This window comes from Tiliqua scincoides, chromosome 9, assembly GCF_035046505.1.
Source record: "Tiliqua scincoides isolate rTilSci1 chromosome 9, rTilSci1.hap2, whole genome shotgun sequence".
Lineage (NCBI taxonomy): Eukaryota > Metazoa > Chordata > Lepidosauria > Squamata > Scincidae > Tiliqua > Tiliqua scincoides.
In genome coordinates, this window is record NC_089829.1 from 46,925,950 (window position 1) to 46,946,464 (window position 20,515).

The window sequence follows — 20,515 nt, forward strand, 5'->3', positions numbered from 1 at the left end:
AAAAAGAACAACAACAACTTATAGGTAGTAATTACTAGTCCCTCCTTTCTCCTGACAAACATGTCTGAAATCTGGCATATCAGCTATTTGCAATTACATTTAGACCAATTTAAACACAAACCAATTTAAGACATATGCTTCATTAAAACAAGTTAGTTATCCGAGCCTAAGCCACCTCCAAGCTGGACACAGAGTGAAATCCACTCTACCTGAGGTGGCCCATGAAAAGCATTCAGAAACTTCAGGTGGTTCAAAATACAGCAGCCAGTCTGTTAATCAGGGCTGCTTTATATCAGGGATGTGCCCAAATATTAAGCTTGAGTTACGAGTTGAGTTGCGAGTCACTAACCTCATAATACAACACAACTCATAGCACATGCCCATTGCAACTTGACTTGAAAAAATTTCAAGTCCTTCAAGTCGCAAGTCTGAGTCATTTTGAGACATGAGTTACAAGTACTTAACCAGATATGCACAGAAAAAGGCAGGCAGTGGTGGGGTGTGTAAGTAAGCAGTAACACACACAACGCACACTAAAGAGACAGGGACTCAAGTTCAGACTCTTTTTTTTAAGTCATTGGCACCGAGTCTGCCTCTGTGACATCCACAACTCGAGTTGTTAAAAAGAGCTGCTTTGTGCAACTCGAGTGCCCATGCCTGGATTATATCACCGAATTCTTTGTGAACTGCATTGGCTATTAATTTTTTTCTTGGTCCATTGCAATGTGCTGATTATGACCTTTAAAGTCCTAGATGGTTTGGGATCTGGACACCTTAAGATCACCTTAGATAGAATGAGACTTGCAGGGTGGAAATAATGCATGTCCCAAGTATTTTTTCCTCCCCTTGGACAATTTCTCACATATTAAAGGCTCTGAAGTTATATAACATAGTTGAGTTATATAACTGTTTATGTTGAGTTCTGTTTATGCTGAGTTATACTACAGCATAAATAGAAACCTCTGGCAACACTTTTGTGCACAACACAGTGGCACAGTTAAGGTAACTGGCACCCAGGGCATAAAGCATGACTGCGCATGATAATCGTGACTTGGAGTCACAAAGATGTAGTCACTGAAGATAACAACCAGAGATGTCAATTCTGCAAGCAGAAAATACACGTATTTGCTGCATCTGGCTTTCCTAACAGATCTCTCTGCAGCTCCATAATCCTCCTCATTAAGAACATAAGAACCGTCTGCTAGATCAGGCCAAAGGCCCATCTAGTCCAGCTTCCTGTATCTCACAGCGGCCCACCAAATGCCTCAGGGAGCACACAAGAGACCTGCATCTTGGTGCCCTCCCCTGCATCTGGCATTCTGAGGTAACCCACTTCTAAAATCAGGAGGTTGCACATACACATCATGGCTTGTAACCCATGTGTTCCCAGTCAGATTATTATTATATTATGTTCAGAGTTGTTAATGTCAGTATAAAATATTTCTTCCACTACTATCAAGTTTCCTGTCAGCTCAGGACAAACTTTTCAAGACAGATCTCCATGCGATACTTGAAAATTAAATTTCAAGTAGTAACAGCCTTAAGAAATGTTTACCTTTCTGGGTTTTTTATTTCTTCTGTTACAAAATTGAGGGTATCCCAACCTGAGTAGGAGAACAAGGCAGAGTAAAGTGCAAGAGAAATGCCCCCAAGGTTCCAAGATGATCCCTCAAAGGAGTTCTGAAAGTGTTGTGAGTGTCCTGTGTGTAAAGGAAAGACAGAAAGAGTAAGTACAATGTTGCCAGTGCTAGTTAGAACTCCCTGACATGTTACTATTTTACTTGAAAGGACATTTTTTATATGGAAGAACATTTAAAGAACGGCATTTCCCAACTGCATTGGCACAGTCCATTCTACCACCTCAGCATACTGCTCATCTCAATATGCTGGAAGTACAAATCATACCTCATATACTCTCCCTTCTGCCTGCCATTCAGAGCAAAGAAAGTAAATTCAGTCAGTACAAACTCTGCTAAAGAAGCTCAATTCAATACACAGCCAACTGGGAAGCAGCCATGGCTCTCACTGCAGACTATCCACATTAGAAATTCAAAGTGCAGCTAGCATAAGACTGACTCAGAGCCTTGGCATTACGACTTCCAATCAAATAATCCTAAAAGGCATGATGCGTTCACTGTAAAATGCCTGTACTCGTGGCTCTTCAGGCCACAAAAGTTACTCCAAGACTCAGGTACTTAGGGTTATGTTAGAGTTTTGTGTAGTTACACCAGTCTAGAGAAGTGTTTCTCAACCAGTCATACTGGTATCAACAGTAGTACTTGAGGTGGTTAGTGGAACACCTGCCACCTGGCAGTGAGACCAGGAACATGATGCAACGAACAGCAGTAGACTTGGTGGGCAGAGCTCCAAAGCATGCTTTTCCATGCTCGAAAAGGCACTCCCGAACACCTGGAGCTTCTTACTGGTGTTTGTCATGTTGCATCTGGCCTCCCAACCCAGAAGTAACTGGCAATGACATCATCGCCAGGTGGTATTTTGACTAGGTGGACCACATGAAGTGATACAGCAGAAGACAAACACTGAGAAACACTGGCCTAGAGCATTTAGCCAGAATGTGTATTTTTTTTTTTTTAATCAGAAACCCAAAGAAGAAAGGAACAACCAACACAGGCAATTTAGGAAAGAAAACAGCACAGAAACAGATCTGAAAGCATTCTGGTAATGTGCTTTTTTCAATCAACAACAACAACAGTATTTATATACCGCTTTTCAACAAAAAGTTCACAAAGCGGTTTACAGAGAAAATCAAATATCTAATGGCTCCCTGTCCCAAAAGGGCTCACAATCTAAAAAGATGCAACACCAGCAGACAGCCACTAGAAAAGACACTGCTGGGGTGAGGTGGGCTAGTTACTCTCCCCCTGCTAAATAAAAGAGGAGCACCCACTTGAAAAAGTGCCTCTTAACCAGTTAGCAGGGGTTTTCAACGATGCTGAAAAAGATACATTACTAAATTATAGTGTTCGTATGCACTTGTATGCAATTCATTCTGCAGCCAGCCTTAAAATATATATTACCATTGCGGCTAAAGGATTTTCACAAATGTCACTGTGCAGCCAACAGGTTATGAGACTATAGAATACTATTTTTAAAAGTGATCCAAGGAACCATCTCTAATGGAGAAACCCTTCTTAAAAAAAAAGAATGACACAACAGTTATCTAGAAACTGGTACTAGATTGCCATGAGAGCATACTACTGTAATTCTGTTCGAAAGTAAATTTTTCGAAGTTTGTTTTATTTGTCCTTAAACACAAAATCAATTTAAATAAGTATCACGGAGTGTCTCAGTTGGAAATCAATGCCACATTTAAGATTATCATGACAAATCCCATTATCTTCTCTCACCATTTTCACCCACTGGGAAGATGGCAGAGCAGACAAGTTAGAACAGAGAAGGTTAGGGTATTAAAAGCAAAATTCATGTTTTCAAAAGAGACACACCGTGTTATTGCATGATTATTCTGCACAAGCACAATGGGTCAAGAGAGAGCATGGCACACAGCCCATTTTAAATACAGAAGGTACAAATGACATAAACACATTTCCAGCATAGTGGAAATGCAGGCTTCCTATTTTCTCAAGTCAGCACATTAAGAAAGCTTCCAACATAAACAGGAATAAAAGCTTTTTTTAAAAAAAAAAAGAGGGAAAAAGCCCCTGATAACCTACAATAGGTGAGATACTATAGTTGCAAAAAAACCCAAATCAGTAAAGCCCAGCTGTCTAAAAGTGAACAATAGACAAGAAAAAACATGATTTGAAGAGGAAGACGCAAAGCGGTCTTTGCTTTTACTGAAACAATGCCAATTCCTATCTGCACAAAGAATCAGTCACATGGGCTGTTTTTAAATGGCCTCTATATGCTTAGCTCCCAGATCAACCTATTGTTAAAATTTATGGAAATACAGGGTGCTGTTTATGTCCATAACAGATCTAAAACTTAGTTTATTGGAAAAAAATTCCAATGAGGCTTACAAGGCATTGACCGCGATACAAAAAGCTATATATATGTGCAGTCAGTGTTCTCTGAAGGAGTTCCCATGGCTGAAGAGCCAAAACATTGTTCAGTTTAAAGAGCACAAGTCAATGACCAAGAGGGCTGCTGTACAACAAAGTGTAACAGAAAGTTCAACTTCCGATAGGCGTCTCACACACAAGAACAGCTGCGCTGGATTGCAGACATTTTGGCAAGGACACAGTGCCACTTTGTAGGATTAGAAATGCAGATGCGATGAGGTGCAAGCTCATGCACAACCACCAACACCACATCTACCCAACACAGAGGACCAACACCTACAATGAACGTATCAGGTTCAGGAGTACGTCCAATGTACTCATTCAGTCATATGTCTACAGATGAGAGGTGTGGATCCACACCTCTCCATGCCTATCATATCCCAACATTTTTCATTTATTTGCCATGTAAAAATTTTGTGAACTTTTGTTGAAAAGCAGTATACAAGTACTCCTAATTAAAAAAATTATATGTAAAACTGCACAAAATGCAACATCGGGAGTACCCATATCCTTTTCCATGCAACTGCAATTTGTTACTGAAGTGCACATTTAGAAATTGCTTCTCCCACAAGATTTCCCTGCCACAGATTGCAGCTGCATTTTTATACACAGATTGTTGGGTTTTTAAGTTGGAAGTTTTTCCCTGGATAAGTATCACACATTGTTTTGTGCTCAGGTTTGTGTTAACCACCAACTTAGTGCAGGTTCCCAGTTCTACTTTCATTTCTACTGAAGAGGCATGAAGATGCAAGTTCTATTTTTATAAACAAAAGTTGGCCCAATAAACTGTGTTACTGTGCCTATTTTAATCTAGAGCAGCCATTTTCAACCACTGTGCAGTGGCACACTGATGTGTCGCGAGTGGTCCACAGGTGTGCAACAGGAATTTGGGGGAAGGTCATTTATTAATAGGGCCAATGGGAGATGTGAGCCCTCACTGGCAGCATGGTGTGCCTTATCAATTGTCAAAAACCTGGTGGTGTGCCTTGACCATTTTAGTGCCATGTCAGTGCACTGTGAGACATAAAAGGTTGCAAATCACTGAGCTAGAGTGTACCTAGTTTTGGGGGAGGGACAACTGTTGTGGATGCTTCTTCGTGAACAAACAAACAAGTGTTCCTCTATATTTTTTTCCTGATTAATACAAACCTCTGTAAATTGAGCTATTAAATCTTACCCTGGCATAGTTTAACAATTCCTGTTACGATGATGACAATAAGGGCAATGACTTTGGCATAGGTGAATGCATCCTGCACCCTTGTTCCCCATTTAACATAGGCACAATTTATAAACGTTAGAAGACCTAGGAGACAAAAAAAGGGAAGCAAGGAGGACATTAGAATGTGTTCTTTTTATCAAGCACTGGCCTGAAACTCTGTTCCATGCCAGAGTTAACATATCAAAACTAGGTATTAGTGCAAACATGCTTAGCAGGCTGGGTAAAGCAGAACTTTAGTGTTTAAAGGAGCTCTTAATCAGTAGTCTTGTTTGGAATTGTCAAGTGGCTTAACTACAAAATTCAGAAACACAAGACACTCACTTTTTACAGAGTGGGTCAGGATGGCATGAAAATATTTTTGGGCCAGAGTCCAATTTTCCTCCAATTTAGAATATCATCTTGTAATCGGCACACTTCCAAGCAACAGAAGGTTGGCAAACAAGATTTAATTGAGAATTTTCTTACTGAAAATATGAAGAGCCAATGAGGAACTCCTTTATTCGAACACCATCATGTTAATTATTTTACTTCCTTTGATCAGATCTGAAGGTTAGGTTAATTTAAGGACATTCAAAAATATTTTGGCACATTCTTGCACTAGAAATAGTGAACTGTCATATGTAAACCCATGTTGAAAAGTTCTCAATCATATGTTATTTTGAAAGTACAACAGCTCTAAACAGTTACCTGCATGGTAAGTTCCAAAAAGCACATTCATTTGTTATGAGAAAGGATAATTAGAAGTGACGTTAGTGAACAAACTTCTCATCAAGTCCCTCCTGCAGGAACAGCTGAGATGCTCAGCTCTTTAAAATGCTCAAATAATCCCACACAAAAATTATGCTTTACATAATGTGTACAAAAGAATCCCAGAGACAAATCTCTTACAACCATATCATCAATACATGGTAAGGTGGTAAGCAAACCATGACTGGAAGATTGGGAATAGATTCTGGTTTTGTGGGCTCTATCCACCCTCCTAAGCTGTTTCCCACTTCCATTTCAAAGTTTAACTAAGTCTAATTTGTCATGAGGTACAAATTGGGTCAACTATGTTAGTATTAGCCACTAACCAGGGTTGTAAACAAATTTCAAACCATAGTTTAGAGCAGCAATATTCAACTAGTATGCCATGGCACACTGGTGTGCTGTGAACAGTCTGCAGATGTGCTGCGGGAGTCTGGGGGAGGATCATTTATTAGTAAGACCACTGGGGATGCGAGCTCCAGGCCAGCAGTGTGGTGTGCCTTGTCAATTGTCCCAAAACTTATGGTGTGCTTTGACAATTTTAGCATCTTGTCAGTGTGCCATGATGGAAAAGGTTAAAAATGGTTCATTTAGCAAGTAGCAATAACTAGTTTGCCAAATTAATGTCATGACAAACTATGGTATGGCTAAAGAAACCAGAGAACAGAGTAGAGAATCTATACAGAACAGAGGATGGAGTGTGCAAGATCAAGTTCCTAATCCACCCATCTATGCTTTGGAGGTCTGCCTGAACTGAAGCATTAGGGTAGGCATTTAATGATGGTAACAGTTAATTGTGGCAAGAAGATTCAGAAACAAGAGGAAGAACTATTTCTTCTTGGAAAGACTTTTTCTTTTTAAATAAACACATTCCCTACATAAAAGCACACACATTTGCTACTCATCACAAAAATGAATAGAAACAGATTAATGAATGCTTTTAACTGCAAGCCAGAGGGCATTTGATGGTAGGATGAGAAAGTATCTGGATAAATAGCCGCCTTGGGTGCCCTTCGGGGAGAAAGGCAGAAAACAAATCCAATAAATAAATAAATCTGGACATTTTTCTCCTACCCAAATGTAAGCATTGTTTTATGATCAGCTCCCTTGCTGAAAATGGTTAGGTGTATGAAAAGCATGGACTGATTTTTCCAGATGAAATAAGTACAGTTTTAGAAATCTAGATTCAAATCTCCACCTCTGTTTAAATCCAAATCCCCCACAACACAGCTGTATAATTATTCTGAAGATGCTTGCCATGCAATGATCATGAGACTGAGGGGATGGGAAAGAGGAGACAACCAACTACAGTGGGCTATGGGGGATCTGTTCGAGGATCCATCCAACCCTCCGTGAATACCAAATTACATGGATAATGAAATCTGTGGGGGGCATGGGGTTGCAATTACTCAACTAGAGGCTGTACCCAGTCTTCTGGAGGTCGCAAGCGGCCTCCTGGACGCAACGGGAATGCGCTTCAGCTTTGCACCAGCAACTTCTGATCATGTCCAGAAGTGTTCTGAGGCATAGGCAGGCCTTCCAGTTGCATTTGGGAGGCCTTCTAGCCATGGACTCAGCATCTACAGCTACTTAAATCCACAGATGCCGAGCCTGCGAATAAGGATGGCCCACAGTATCTGTAAATAGCCCTTCATGGTGAATTCCACATTTGAATGTCAAAAAAATTCAATATTGCAAATGCTTAAGTGTATAGGCAATATTTTTGCTTTTTCTTTTTATCCATCTGAATGCCATAGTGTTCTATATTTTTAGAAAGAGAATGCAGTGAAAACATTGCAATACTCAATACTTTTGAACTGCTTCCTAACCCAAATGTGCATTTAAAAAATGGAGAGCTCCCTCCTTTTCCAGAAGGCTCAACATACTTCAGTTGAGTGGGTGGAGCTTGACTAAAGAGGGTGCAACCATTTATACCTCACCTCTGAGCAACTCCCAAAACAGCTTACAACTGAAACCCATACATGGTACATCCCTGCATGGCAGAATCAAGCCTTACAACTTCATGGGTTGCTGGAAGTTGTAAGGGGCCATTCCAAGTAAAATGTCCAAAGGCTACTTAATGTGTTACCATAACCCAGAAGCACAAGTAGTTTCTGCTAAGCCAGGGCTTTCTGACAAGCCAATCTAGACATACAGGGAGTATCTTATGACAACACCATAAGTTCTTATGATATGACTAAGTAAACTAACTTAGTATGATATGACTAAGTAAGTATGATGTAATCTTTCAGCCTCAGTATTCATTTAATGGCTGATAAGCAAGTTCGCATCCACAACCATCTTGACCTCTGGTCTGAGGAGTTATGTAGATCAAGACAGAGTGTGCCCTGAAATGAAAACTATTTGATGCTCTGAAAAGAAACACATGGCCAACGTATGCAGCAATGACTTGATATTCTGACCCAATCACTTTTATCCACAAATGCTGGAAGGGGAAGTCTTTACCATTTGTTGTGAGCAGAAAATGACAGAGCTGACTACACCAGTTATTCTGGTTTAATTCAATCAAATTTCTTGAACCTGTGGTTTTTTCTAAATAAAATTGTAGTTTTATTATATTTTTCAGAAACAGGATAGGCTTTTCCCCAGACTTCAGCTCCACAAAAGGACACAATTTTAGCTAAATTTACTTACAGGTTGAGACTAATTATTCACTTGGGTTCCCTTCCAAGCACTCATGTTGATGGCAAAAAACGCACTATAGCAAATCAATTTAAAAAACAGAGTTTCTTTGCTCCAGTGATTTAAAAATAGCCTTGCTATTTTTAGATAAAATATCTAAGATAAGAGTCATTAAGAAGAGAATCCATTACTCAGTCGTCCTCCAAGAGCTTACAAAGGCAAAGTGACTCAGCCCCTCCCTTCACCAATGCAAAATGATCACCTCTCTTTCACATGCTCAGGGGAAAGAGAAGGATTGATGGATTGTCAGCCAGTTGCCCCCTCTCTGATTAAGGAGGCTATTGTTAGAGGACTGCTCAGTTTTTTAAACTGATTTTAAAGGGGTGCATTTTCCCCTTCACCAGGGATCAGCACATTCCTTCTCATTTGCAGGGGACATTAGTGTTGAGTCAAATCTGTGTATAAAAAAATCCGTGTATAAATAGGCTGGACCTGTAATTATATACAGCGTACTGATAGGAACAACAGCATCTGACAGGAATAAAGGAGCAGCAAAACTCTCACTTGACTGAAAGGGCCAATTTCCTGCAAAATTAAGAGCTGGAATGAGTCTAGGGCCTTTCTTCATCAATGGGTGGAACCACTGCATCAATTAATGGCATCATCATAAAAACCGTCAACATCAAGGAAGTGGTTGCTGGTACAATATCTGTCTCTCTCTGGTGTCCTAGCTTTCTTCTCTGGAGTCCTCTGCTTTGATTGCACCAAGGAACCTGCTCGCTCATTCCCTTGTAACTTAGTTTTGAGACTGCTATGTGACAAGACTGAGCTTAACCCTTTCTCCCTGGACTTCCTATAGGAATTTTTGGTGGTCTTTATTAGATCCAATTTAAAACAAAAAAACTAATATTGCACATGGCTTATATTGCACATGGCTTTCTAGGTGAATGGTTAATTTTTTTACTGTTCACAGATGATTTATCCCTGTGCTGTATTTTAAATTATACATGCTGTTTACATTTTTCCCTGTACTACATTTCAAGAATGTTATACTTGCTGTTTCTATATTTTTAGACAGTTTTAATATTTTATTTTTATTATTCTTGGCTGATAGCTTACTCAAGGTCTCCATTTGCGTTGAAAGGTAGTTTAAGAAAACAGAAAAATTAAATAACTGTCTATTAATTTTAAAAAATTTTATTTAAAAATGCAGATCAAAATCCCTTCAAAGGGAATTCAGAAATAAAATAACCTGTTATCAATAATGAGTTACAGGTGTCTGGCACATATTTTTAAAATTCAGATTGTAGTGTTCTGGCACACATTCATTTTTAAAATTCAGATTGTAGTGTTTATCCACTATATTAAGTCTGGCTTAGAAACAGAATTTAATACAGGCATATTAAACCCTGCATCATAAAACTATCCGATGATCATCTACTAAACTCTGAACCTAAAAGATACTTTTCTATCTAAGAGAGAACAACAGAGAACAATATCAGGCTTAGAAGGTTAACAGACCAATCCTATCCCCTGCCAGCCCATTATTATTATTATTAACAGTATTTATATACCGCTTTTCAACTAAAAGTTCACAAAGCGGTTTACAGAGAAAAATCAAATAACTAAATGGCTCCCTGTCCCAAAAGGGCTCACAATCTAAAAAGATGCCAAGGAATACCAGCAGACAGCTACTAGAACAGACAGCCCATAACACACAGCAATGCTGATGGAGCACACACTGCATGCTATGGTGAGGAAGGGAGCCAGATGGTCCTGCAGAGGTACATAAAAACCTTTTTTCATCTTTTTTACCTACCTGGCCTCCAATGGGTCTCCCCAGACCTATCCCAGCTATTTAGCTGGCACACATCCGAGCAGCCTCAAGGGGAATGTTGAGTGGGTAAAAGGGGGACAGGATCTTGATGTGCACCACTGCCACCAATATCTTCCTCCCCACCCCTCTCAAACTGGGCCACTCCCTGGTCCAATCCTCCCCATCACCATCTTACCTGCTCCAGCACAGGCTGGGTGAGCCATTGACTCACGTGGAGCCTCAAGCCATTTGTACTGGTGGACCCAAAGCATAAGACATCCACCTGCAAAAGCCACACCTGGACTTATGGTCATGGATAGGACTGGGGTCCAAGTGCTATAAAATGACACAGAAATTGTATATTGTATTTATTCATGGAGGGCTTCCTTCCTAATTCAGGTACAGTTGGCCCTTCTCACCCATGGTTTTGACTCAATGCTGATGGACTCTATAGATGAGAAGGGCTCTGCCAATTTTTTAAAAAAGCAACCCTTTAAATCACAGTTTAAACACCACTTTTCTTAGCATTGTAGAGCCACAGAGTGGCAGGCAGGAAGTCTCAGGCAATTAGAACAAGTATTTCCGTGTCACACCGAGGTCACAACCCATTCCCTTGGCCCTTGATCAGCCCTGAATGCAATGCAGAAGTGTTTAAACAATTCCACGTTGCATTATTTAGCACACCAGAGCTAAGGGAGGGAGTTGCTTTCCTCAGCACAGCCTGAAAATAGCAGTTCTAATCACCTGCCTGCTGCTCTGCTATGGTAAGAAAGGTGGTTTTTAAATTGTTATTTAAAGGGATGCTTTTTTCATGGATTTCGCTATCTGCAGTTTTCAGCATCTGTGGAGGTTCCAGGAATGGAACCCCTGCAGATGCCAAGGACCAACCTGTACTAATAGCTACCACATGTGCTAAAATCTAGGAATTACCATTCTATTTCTCACCAGCAATATCCAACAGATCCATATTAATGACCTCATCCTTCTATTTTATCCCCTCAATGACCTGACCTTGGCAATGTGTTCAGTTGCACGTTTGTAAGCAAGTCTCATTTTGTTCAATGGGACATACTTTCAAAATAAGCCTTAGCCTTCATAGTAGTGATCTTGTCATAGCAAAAAAAAAAAAAAGCAAAAGGAGCATGGTTTTCTCTCAACCACTCACATGTTTTGGAGCAGCTACATATTTAACTATAGCTATTGTACTATCCTTCCAAGAGATATCCAAGGGGATCCATCTTGCCTACATTAAGGTGGTAGCTTCAGGCCTGCCCAAAGGTCAGACACTTGTTTTCACAAAATACTTACATATGCAAGCAGCTGCAATAAGACGACAAGCAAGGTAAGGAGGCTGACATGAAGGGAAGACTGGCTGCACTATGTAATTGGCAAAAGTTATTGCAATAATTGCCTGACTAGTTGGCTCAATGATCAGCAGCGAAGTCCACAGGCGTATAAAGGCAATGAAGCTTCCAAAGGCCTCCAAGATATACGCATAACTGGCTCCTGACTTGGTTATTGTGGTTCCAAGTTCAGCATAGCAGAGTGCTCCGAACACGGAAAAAATTCCCCCAATTGCCCAAATTAGTAGCGATAATCCATAAGAGGCACTGTAGATGAGTACACCTTTGGGGGAAACAAAGATACCCGAACCAATCATGTTTCCTACTATTAAGCAGATCCCATTAACAAGAGAGATTTCTTTTTTCAGCTGCATTGTTCCTTGGTTCCCTTCATTTGTCTGCGTGCTGCCACTTTGATCAGTTTTGTCTGCTTCCTTAATGGGATCATACTCAGTCAGTAAATTGAGAGACGGGAAATCTTCCCTCTCTTCCATCATGATATCTGCATGTATCCACTGCAATGCCAATCCCAACCTGTAATGAAAGAGGAAGGCAGAATTAAAAATTGTCAGTAGACTTACAACATGCACGTTTGCTGGTGTAAAAAGCAATATACAACCAACCATGTGACTGCAGGAGTAGCATCTACATCTCACTGAAATATTTACTACACTGCTACTGATACTTCTTGCATCATCCAGTCCTGAATTTGAGCCCTTTAGAGCAATGGAAGTGTCCGAATGGGAGGGAGAGAAGGAAAAAAAGATGTTTCTTCTCCCACAAACTCTGAATAGTGCTGCAAAGCATCTATACCAGACTGTTTGGGCCCCTGAAAATGAGCACCCCTCTTGGGAACCAGGGATACACTGCAATATTTTGCCAAGTATCCCTGCTTGTTTCTTGCTAATTTGATTTTTATAATCACCAAGGTTAAAGTTAATGTACTTACTTGACATTAATGTCTCTCCCATCCCTTCTTAGGCTTCAACTTTGAGAAGTGCTCATTGCTCAGCAGCAAAGTTCATGGCCTGCATACAGAAGGCCCCAGACTCAATTCCTGCAATTTCTAGATAGAAGATAGCAAGTTGCAAGGCTGGGAAAGAACCTTGCCTGAGGACCTGGAGAGCTGCTGCCAGAGCAGACAATACTGATTTAGATTAAGTGCATCTATTCAGTTTCAGTTTCAATTTATTTGCTCAAAACCATAGGTCGTCGCAATACATCAAAAGAAAAACAACAACAAAATATATAACAATAACCAATAAAAACACACATCCTTAAGATTTATGGAGTTTTGCACGGATCTTTTTTGCGGCTTTGGCAAACTTTGCTACTTGATAGGTGATAGTAACATCTGTACCCACAAGCAAACTGCATAGCTGAGCAGGCAAGGGTCTATCACGCAATAATCTAAGTATATCAGCAAGAAATTGATTCCTAGGATGGTCATACAAGGGACAACTAAATAAATAGTGAAAGATATCATCAATAACCCCTAGTCCACATAAACAAACTCTTTGATAAAAGGGGGTATTATTATATTTCCCCTCCAACCAGGCCGATGGCATACATTGAAAGCGAAGGGCCGTAAATGCTTTACGTATCGGAGCAGCAGTTAAATTTATAAAATAATTTTCCAAACCAAAAGATGTTTTATAAACATGAAACCAAAATGCAGATGACATTTGGGAAATAATACATAAATCCATCCTCTTAGAATAAAGGCTAATTTTTTCTTTGAGCAACTTCTTGATTTCATTAGTAATAATAGGAAGGGACTCTACATTGAGTCCATATTCACCCATTATAGGTCTAACCGAATTTGCCCAAGACTCTTGTGCAGGATTTTGAATTTGTTCTAAAAAACATTTCTTTGGAAGGCGGGAGTCATTCATGGAGTTCAATTTTAACCAATACCTAATGAGTGCAATATGACAGCTAGCTTCAACTGAAATCAATCCTACTTCAGCTCTTAAATATACAATTGGCGTTGCACGGGGAACAGATAAAAGAGATCGTATAAAAAAAATTCTGGGCCAATTCCAAAATAGGGGACTTTGTATATTCCCAGACCTCAGCCCCATAGGTTATTTGAGGAATTATTTTTTTGGCAAACACCTCAACAGCTGGAGCAACTAAACTTCCCCCGTGAACTCTAGTAAATCGAAGTAAAGATTGAGTAGACTGAGTCGCCTTCAAATTAACTGCATTAAAATGGTACTTCCATGAGAGTTGAGCACTAAAATGGAGACCAAGAGAACTAAAAGCACCAAGCTGTTCTATAGGTTTTCCATCAAGGTTCCATCTATGAGTTTTTCTGTTCCTCCCAAAAACTAGTAGTTGGCAACCTTCAGTCTCGAAAGACTATGGTATCGCGCTCTGAAAGGTGGTTCTGGAACAGTGTCTAGTGTGACTGAAAAGGCCAATTCGGGAGTGACAATCCCTTCCACACTGGGAGCAAGTGCAGTCTGTCCCTGGCCTGTCTCCCTGGCTATGGGCCTTCCTTCTTTGCCTCTTAGCCTCAGACTGTTGGCCAAGTGTCTCTTCAAACTGGGAAAGGCCACGTTGCACAGCCTGCCTCCAAGCGGGCCGCTCAGAGGCCAGGGTTTCCCACTTGTTGAGGTCCACTCCTAAGGCCTTCAGATACCTCTTGCAGATGTCCTTGTATCGCAGCTGTGGTCTACCTGTAGGGTGCTTTCCTTGCACGAGTTCTCCATAGAGGAGATAAATAGAGGAGATACATAGAGGAGATACAACTTTAGTTTTGGCATAATTAATAGCCAAATATTCTCTTGTGCAAAACTTACTCAATTTGAGCAAAAGCCTCCGCATACCCACAAGAGTGGTAGAAATCATTGCAATATCATCAGCATATAAAAGAATTGAGAGCTTAACATCCCAAATTGAAGGTGGAAAAAAATCTGGGCCACTCAATTCCTGTACAATATCATTAATATAAAAGTTAAAAAGAAAGGGAGCCAACAGGCATCCCTGCCGAACTCCTCTGTCTACAGGAATTGCCTCAGAAAGCAACCCATTCGCTCCTGATCTGACTCTAAGACTGGTATTTGAATGAAGCATCTGAATTAAAAACAACAATCTTCTATCAATATTAGTCGCAGCCAATTTTTGCCACAAATGGTCTCTATTAATAAGATCAAAGGCCATGCTAAAATCCACAAAAGTGACATAAATCTTCTTTTTACCCAACTGGGAGTATTTTTGAATCAAATGGTGGAGTACAAAGCATTGGTCTATAGTGGATTTCCCCTTTTGAAACCCAGCCTGTTCTTCTGCAATTATTGAATTCTCTGCAGCCCAATGCTCTAGTTTACTCAATAAATATTTAGAATACAATTTAGAAATTATACTAAGAAGACTAATAGGCCTAAAATTCTTTGGGTCAGCCTTAGAGCCTTTTTTATGGATAGGGACAATAACACTAACTTGCCACCCCTGTGGTATTTTCCCGGACTGATTTATATAAGTAAACAACTTAGCAAGAACTACGCTCCACCAATTAATGTTTGACTTAAACAATTCACTGGGAAGCATATCCTCTCCTGGTGCTTTGTTATTTGGCAGGGAGATAATCAGATTTTTTACTTCGTCCAAGGTGACTGAATCCCACTCAGGGAAGGATGAAAAAAGGTGATAATTTAAACCCAAAGACAAACGTGGGGTATTCCCATAGGAGGAGGAACTGAAGAGCGATGTAAAATGGGTACGCCATTGTGTAGAAGTTATTTGATTATCTAGGGCTCCAGAATATCTCTTCATTCCCCTTGACACTAATGTCCAGAACCTGGCCGAATCTCTTTCCAGAGCTGCCAAACCAAGCTCTAGCCAAGTTTTCCTTATATACGCTTCCTTTTTCATCTGTATCAAATTTTTATACTCTCTTCGCAGTTGGACATAAGAATAAAAATTTTCCCGTGAATCCTCTTGTCTCAATCTCCTTATTGCTCCAGCCAAGATACGTTTTTGGGCAGCACATTGAGTATCAAACCATCCACCATAAGACTGAATTTCTGTATGAACAGGCTTAGAAGTGACTACAAAAGGTTTAATTTCTTGAACAATTTTTCCAAAAGCTTCCAAGGGATCTGGAGAAAAAAGAACTTGACCTCTTAAAGATAATAATCTAGGGGACAATAAAACAGAAGTTATTTTTTCTTGTAGATTTCCGGTCCAACGCAGCCTTCTCTCTCCCTGCACTACTAAGTTTTCTTCAAATAGTTTCTTTTCCGAGACTTTACTAATAGGCAGGGAGAGAAATAACTGTATTGGCATATGATCACTTTCAGGTCTAATAAGTACCTTAAAACTTTTAAAATGGGATAACATCGAGTGAGAAACTATCATATAATCTATCACACTTTTACCCCTTGGCCCAAAAAACGTATACAAGCCCAAATCTGGATCTAAATCTGTTCCATTACAAATATAAAGTTGATATTTGTAAATAAGACTAAAAAGAAGGTGTCCAGCTCTGTTTATCCCCGAATCCCTTGAAATCCTAGTGGGAAGATGTTAGATCTTCAGCTGAAAGGCCCAATTTTGCACCCATAACATAATTGTTTTCCCCTATTCTGGAGTTCAAGTCTCCTGCCAACAAAATTAAAGGATCATTATGCTGGTCAAACAAATTGGAGAAAACCAAATCTAATTCAGAAAATAATAAATTACCATCACACCTTAAGATCTCTGGAGGGCAATACATATTCAACAAGAAAAGATTAAAACCTACAGGCCAAGAAGCCTGTAAAGTTAAAATTTTGGATATAGTGCCCATATTCAACTCTGCAAAAGTTGGATTTCCATCAACTGAAATTAAAGTAGCCAAGCCCCCCCTTGGTCGTCCTCTTGATTCCGATTTTGCAGCAGGGTGGAAACATATTGCAAACCCAGGGAGCGAAGGGAAGGCGGATGAGGAAACCCAGGTTTCTTGGAGAAAAATCATTTCAAAGTGAGAGCAAAAGTCTTTAAAATCTTTCTCTGACAATTTAGAGCACCAACCAGCAATATTCCATGAAATGACTCTAATGGAGGATCTATAAGAATATGGAGGGGAAGACAGTCAATGCTGATCATTCCTTTCTGTAACCTCGCATGTATGAGAAGCCAAACTTATTTCAGTAAGCTTAGAATCTTGCTTCTTACTATTTATCAATAGCTCCTTCCAGAGCATTCCCACTTTCTGCGCGGTCTTTCGTTGTTCCTGATGAGGTAGAGCTCTGAATGCCTCCAGTGCCTCCCTAGTCAGCTTGTCCTCATCCACATCCGGTTGCGGCAACAGGTCCATAAGCTGGAAGCTTGTATCACAGCTGCAAGAACCAGGTTTTACAGGTGACCTCATTGTTTGTAAGGAGTCATAGGACAGATCTTGGGAGGCTTTATCAAAGATTGAAGGCTCTTCAGGAGCTGGGCAAAGACCTTAAGGAGTGTTCCTTAGTGTATTCTTTGTCCGCCCCCTCAGTTGCAGGCTGTGGCTTATATGGTGAGAGAAGCAAGTCCGGGGCAAGGAGAGCTGTTATATTATCAAAGTGAGGATCTGGTGCCAGCAGCAGTCCTGGACGATTAGTTGTTATCTCTGTTTCTCCCACTTTGGATATTAAAGGAAGACTGGGGCTCCCCTGCAGCTCTCCAAAGCATATTTCCTTTGCCATAGAATCTTGGACCATATTAGCAACTTCTATAACAGAGTTTGACAGCTTTTTGGAAGGTGGGCTCAGACCTATAGAGATATCAGACTCCATCAGCTCACTCACCTCACTTATCATCTCAGATACCAGATCTTTTCCTTCATGCCCGCGATTAGGTTGTCTGCTTTGTTCCAAGAGACTATCTAGTCTTATCTTCAGATCCACCAATTCATCTTGCCCATGCACCTTCTCAATAGCTTGTCTTGCAGGAGAAATACCATGGCGATCTGGATTACGTGTTATTGGCATATCTGGCAAATTCCCAGATATGAAGTTAACACCAGCACTTTTAGCTTTTTTCCTGATTAATGTTCTGGTGCCTAGCTCTTTAAAGACACGCTGAGGGAGGATATCAAATCTTCTGAGCCACTGTGCTGAGTGAAATAACCGCAGAGGCACACTTGCTGAGCCGAAATCAAGAAAAAGTCTTTTGTACGTTAACTGGGAGGGTAAAAAATGAAAATGCTTTATGTCCGAAGGGACAACCTGGAGGTTCAAAAGTTGGGAGAGGGACAAAAGTATTGTTTCTTTAGATTTCCAAAGGTGGGCATCTCTTCTGGGGAAGTGGATTAATATCTGGTTATTTTGGAATATTTGCTGCACTTTCCTTTGTTCTTCATGTTGTGCTCTGCTACAGCCTGTTGTCTCTGATATGGAGGAGAATGATTTAATGGCGTCCCCGGCAGCGTTAATTACCGGCGATTGGAACCTGGCAGCCTTCAAAGTTAGCTGAGCTGGATTCTGAATTAAGGCTTCTAATTGCCCTTCTATTTTGTTTAGGTGACCTAATATCACTAGCAGTGTCTCTGCAGATATAAAGCAGATATCTCCCAATTGTTGAAAAGTACAACCAGAGGCAGGCTGCTTTATCTGGACGCCATTAGACTTTTGCTTCTGTTTGGGGGAAGATTGTTTTCCAGCTCTTCCAGTTTTCCCCCTCACTTCAGTTGGACACAAATTGATATTTGGAACCCCTATTACTGAGTCATCTATAAGTTCCACAGGTTCAGTTGCCAGGGCAGTGAGACTGTTGTTTATACTCACAGCACACACAGGTCCAGTGGGGGTGGAGGAGGGGAAGAAGCTTTCCATTCTCAGTTGTTTCTTTTTTCTCTTCTTCTTCAAATTTCCCCCTTCTGGGCGATCGAGGCATTCTGTGCACGGGCTTTTCCTTAGTCTTTTCCTCCCTTTGCCAGGTGTTTGGATCTTTTTGGTCATGTTTACTGTTCAATTAATCCTAACCTTGAGCAGGAGATACTGCCGCTGCTCAAGGGAGTCCAGTGCATCTATTAAAAATGTTAGATAATCAAATATTCACTCTGCTTTTTGAAATATCATATATCAAAACAGCTTCAGATGCTCAGCTATTGGAACTTCACAAAAAAGGCCACTTTATGCACGACTTCTTCCTACATCAAAATTATCTCAGTGTAGAAAAATGCAAATTGGCCCAGTTAGGGGGCATGCTAATTGAGGTCACATTATGAAAGCACAGAATAAAAGGACAGGCCAAAGCCCAACTCTGATGCAGATATGCATCTTAGATCATCCTACAACAATGAAGGAAGAGAAACTCAATTATTTTAGGAATTCCCTTTTGCATTTCTGAGTACTTTCCACCAAGATTTGCTCTTATGCAATCTCTTTTCATTTCAAAGCAAGTTGAATATTCAGGTCAAGAATACCCAGCTTGGTGTTTGGAGCATTCCAGGCATCCACTGGTGAAAACATCAATTAGGCCAAGTAACTACACTCATTTCCACAGATTAATGCCCTGTCCTTCACAAAACCAGACATTTCAGCTTGTTGCCACAACTTAGGTTAATTATTGCATATTAGCTTAGTCCACTTGAAACTTCAACACTTTTTAGGTTTTATGAATTTTTAAGTCATTTTAAAAACAGAAACACACATTACCTGAATACATGCATGTTGAGAGATAGTGTAGCATAATGGCTAAGATTACAATCCTATACAGGATATGTTTCCTGGGAGTGAACTCCACTGAACACAGTGGGGTTTACTTCTGAGTAGACATGTCTAGGATTGTGCTGGAAGATACTGAGATGCAAATCAGGACTTCCACAGTTCAAACCTTGCTTATGTCAGGAACTCTCTAGGTGGTCTACTACACCTTTCAAGATTAGCACACCTTCGGGAGAGTTTCTTCCCCCAATGAACTGTTACTTTGCAGTTATTTAGTAAGTATGGAATCTGACACAAATAAAACATCAAAACATTGTACACAAAGCTATTTACCAGACCAGACCATGTTTAGGACATCTTTTCTCCTCCCTCATTATTTAATGGCCATTCTATAATTCAGGCCTTTTTCAAGAAACACCCCACTCCCTTAAGTGTGTGAACAGGTCATAACAAGAAGCTCCTCTAACGGCTAGCAATAGCTTTTGGAAACATGTGGAACTAAGAAAACAGGTTTTAAAAAGGAATGACGGCTCACTGGCACTAGGTGTCTCAACAAGCTGTAAAGTACGTTTGTCATCTTGCCTGTGCTGGATCCAAAGCTGCGGCCACTGGTGCTGGCAAGACCAGCACTGAGCAGCACAGGGCCGGGGCAGAACAGAGGCAGGGAGGAGGTGTTTCCAGGTTGGGGGAAGAGCAGAATGGAGGCAGATCAGGCCCAGGAGGGGGTAGGGTGAGCAGAGGAGGCCTACACCATATCCTAACCCCCTTTCCGGGCCTGGAAACCCTACACAGGGCTTCTCAGACTTGCACCAGCTAGCACAGATCCCAATAGCCTCATTGGGCAGGCTGGAACAGGACATGGGGTAAGGGAACAAATGTAAGGAACAAATGTTCCCTTACCCTGAGGAGACCTCCAGCCTGCTCAATTTCAGTGCTGAATATGGCATGAAACGTGAACCTGCTACGCCTGTGCTACATATGATTGGGCTGCCCAACAAATACAAATGCTTTCACTGATAAACTTGTAAACCATTATTTCAACAACACTAATTCATGAGATACTAAAAAGCAATTAT

General features: G+C 40.6%; 1 protein-coding gene across 1 annotated transcript in view; it reads right to left on the reverse strand.

The window, feature by feature from the left end:
* The window catches only part of SLC7A6 (solute carrier family 7 member 6), a 43,762-nt gene that overhangs the window by 15,672 nt on the left and 7,575 nt on the right, over positions 1-20,515 (reverse strand). Inside the window, exons 2-4 of the mRNA XM_066637090.1 lie at positions 11,774-12,342; positions 5,218-5,343; positions 1,556-1,700 (exon numbers count right to left, since the gene is read on the reverse strand). Of these exons, the coding sequence (XP_066493187.1) occupies positions 1,556-1,700; positions 5,218-5,343; positions 11,774-12,305 (803 nt within the window). The 5' untranslated portion in view covers positions 12,306-12,342. The remainder of the gene's footprint in view (positions 1-1,555; positions 1,701-5,217; positions 5,344-11,773; positions 12,343-20,515) is intronic.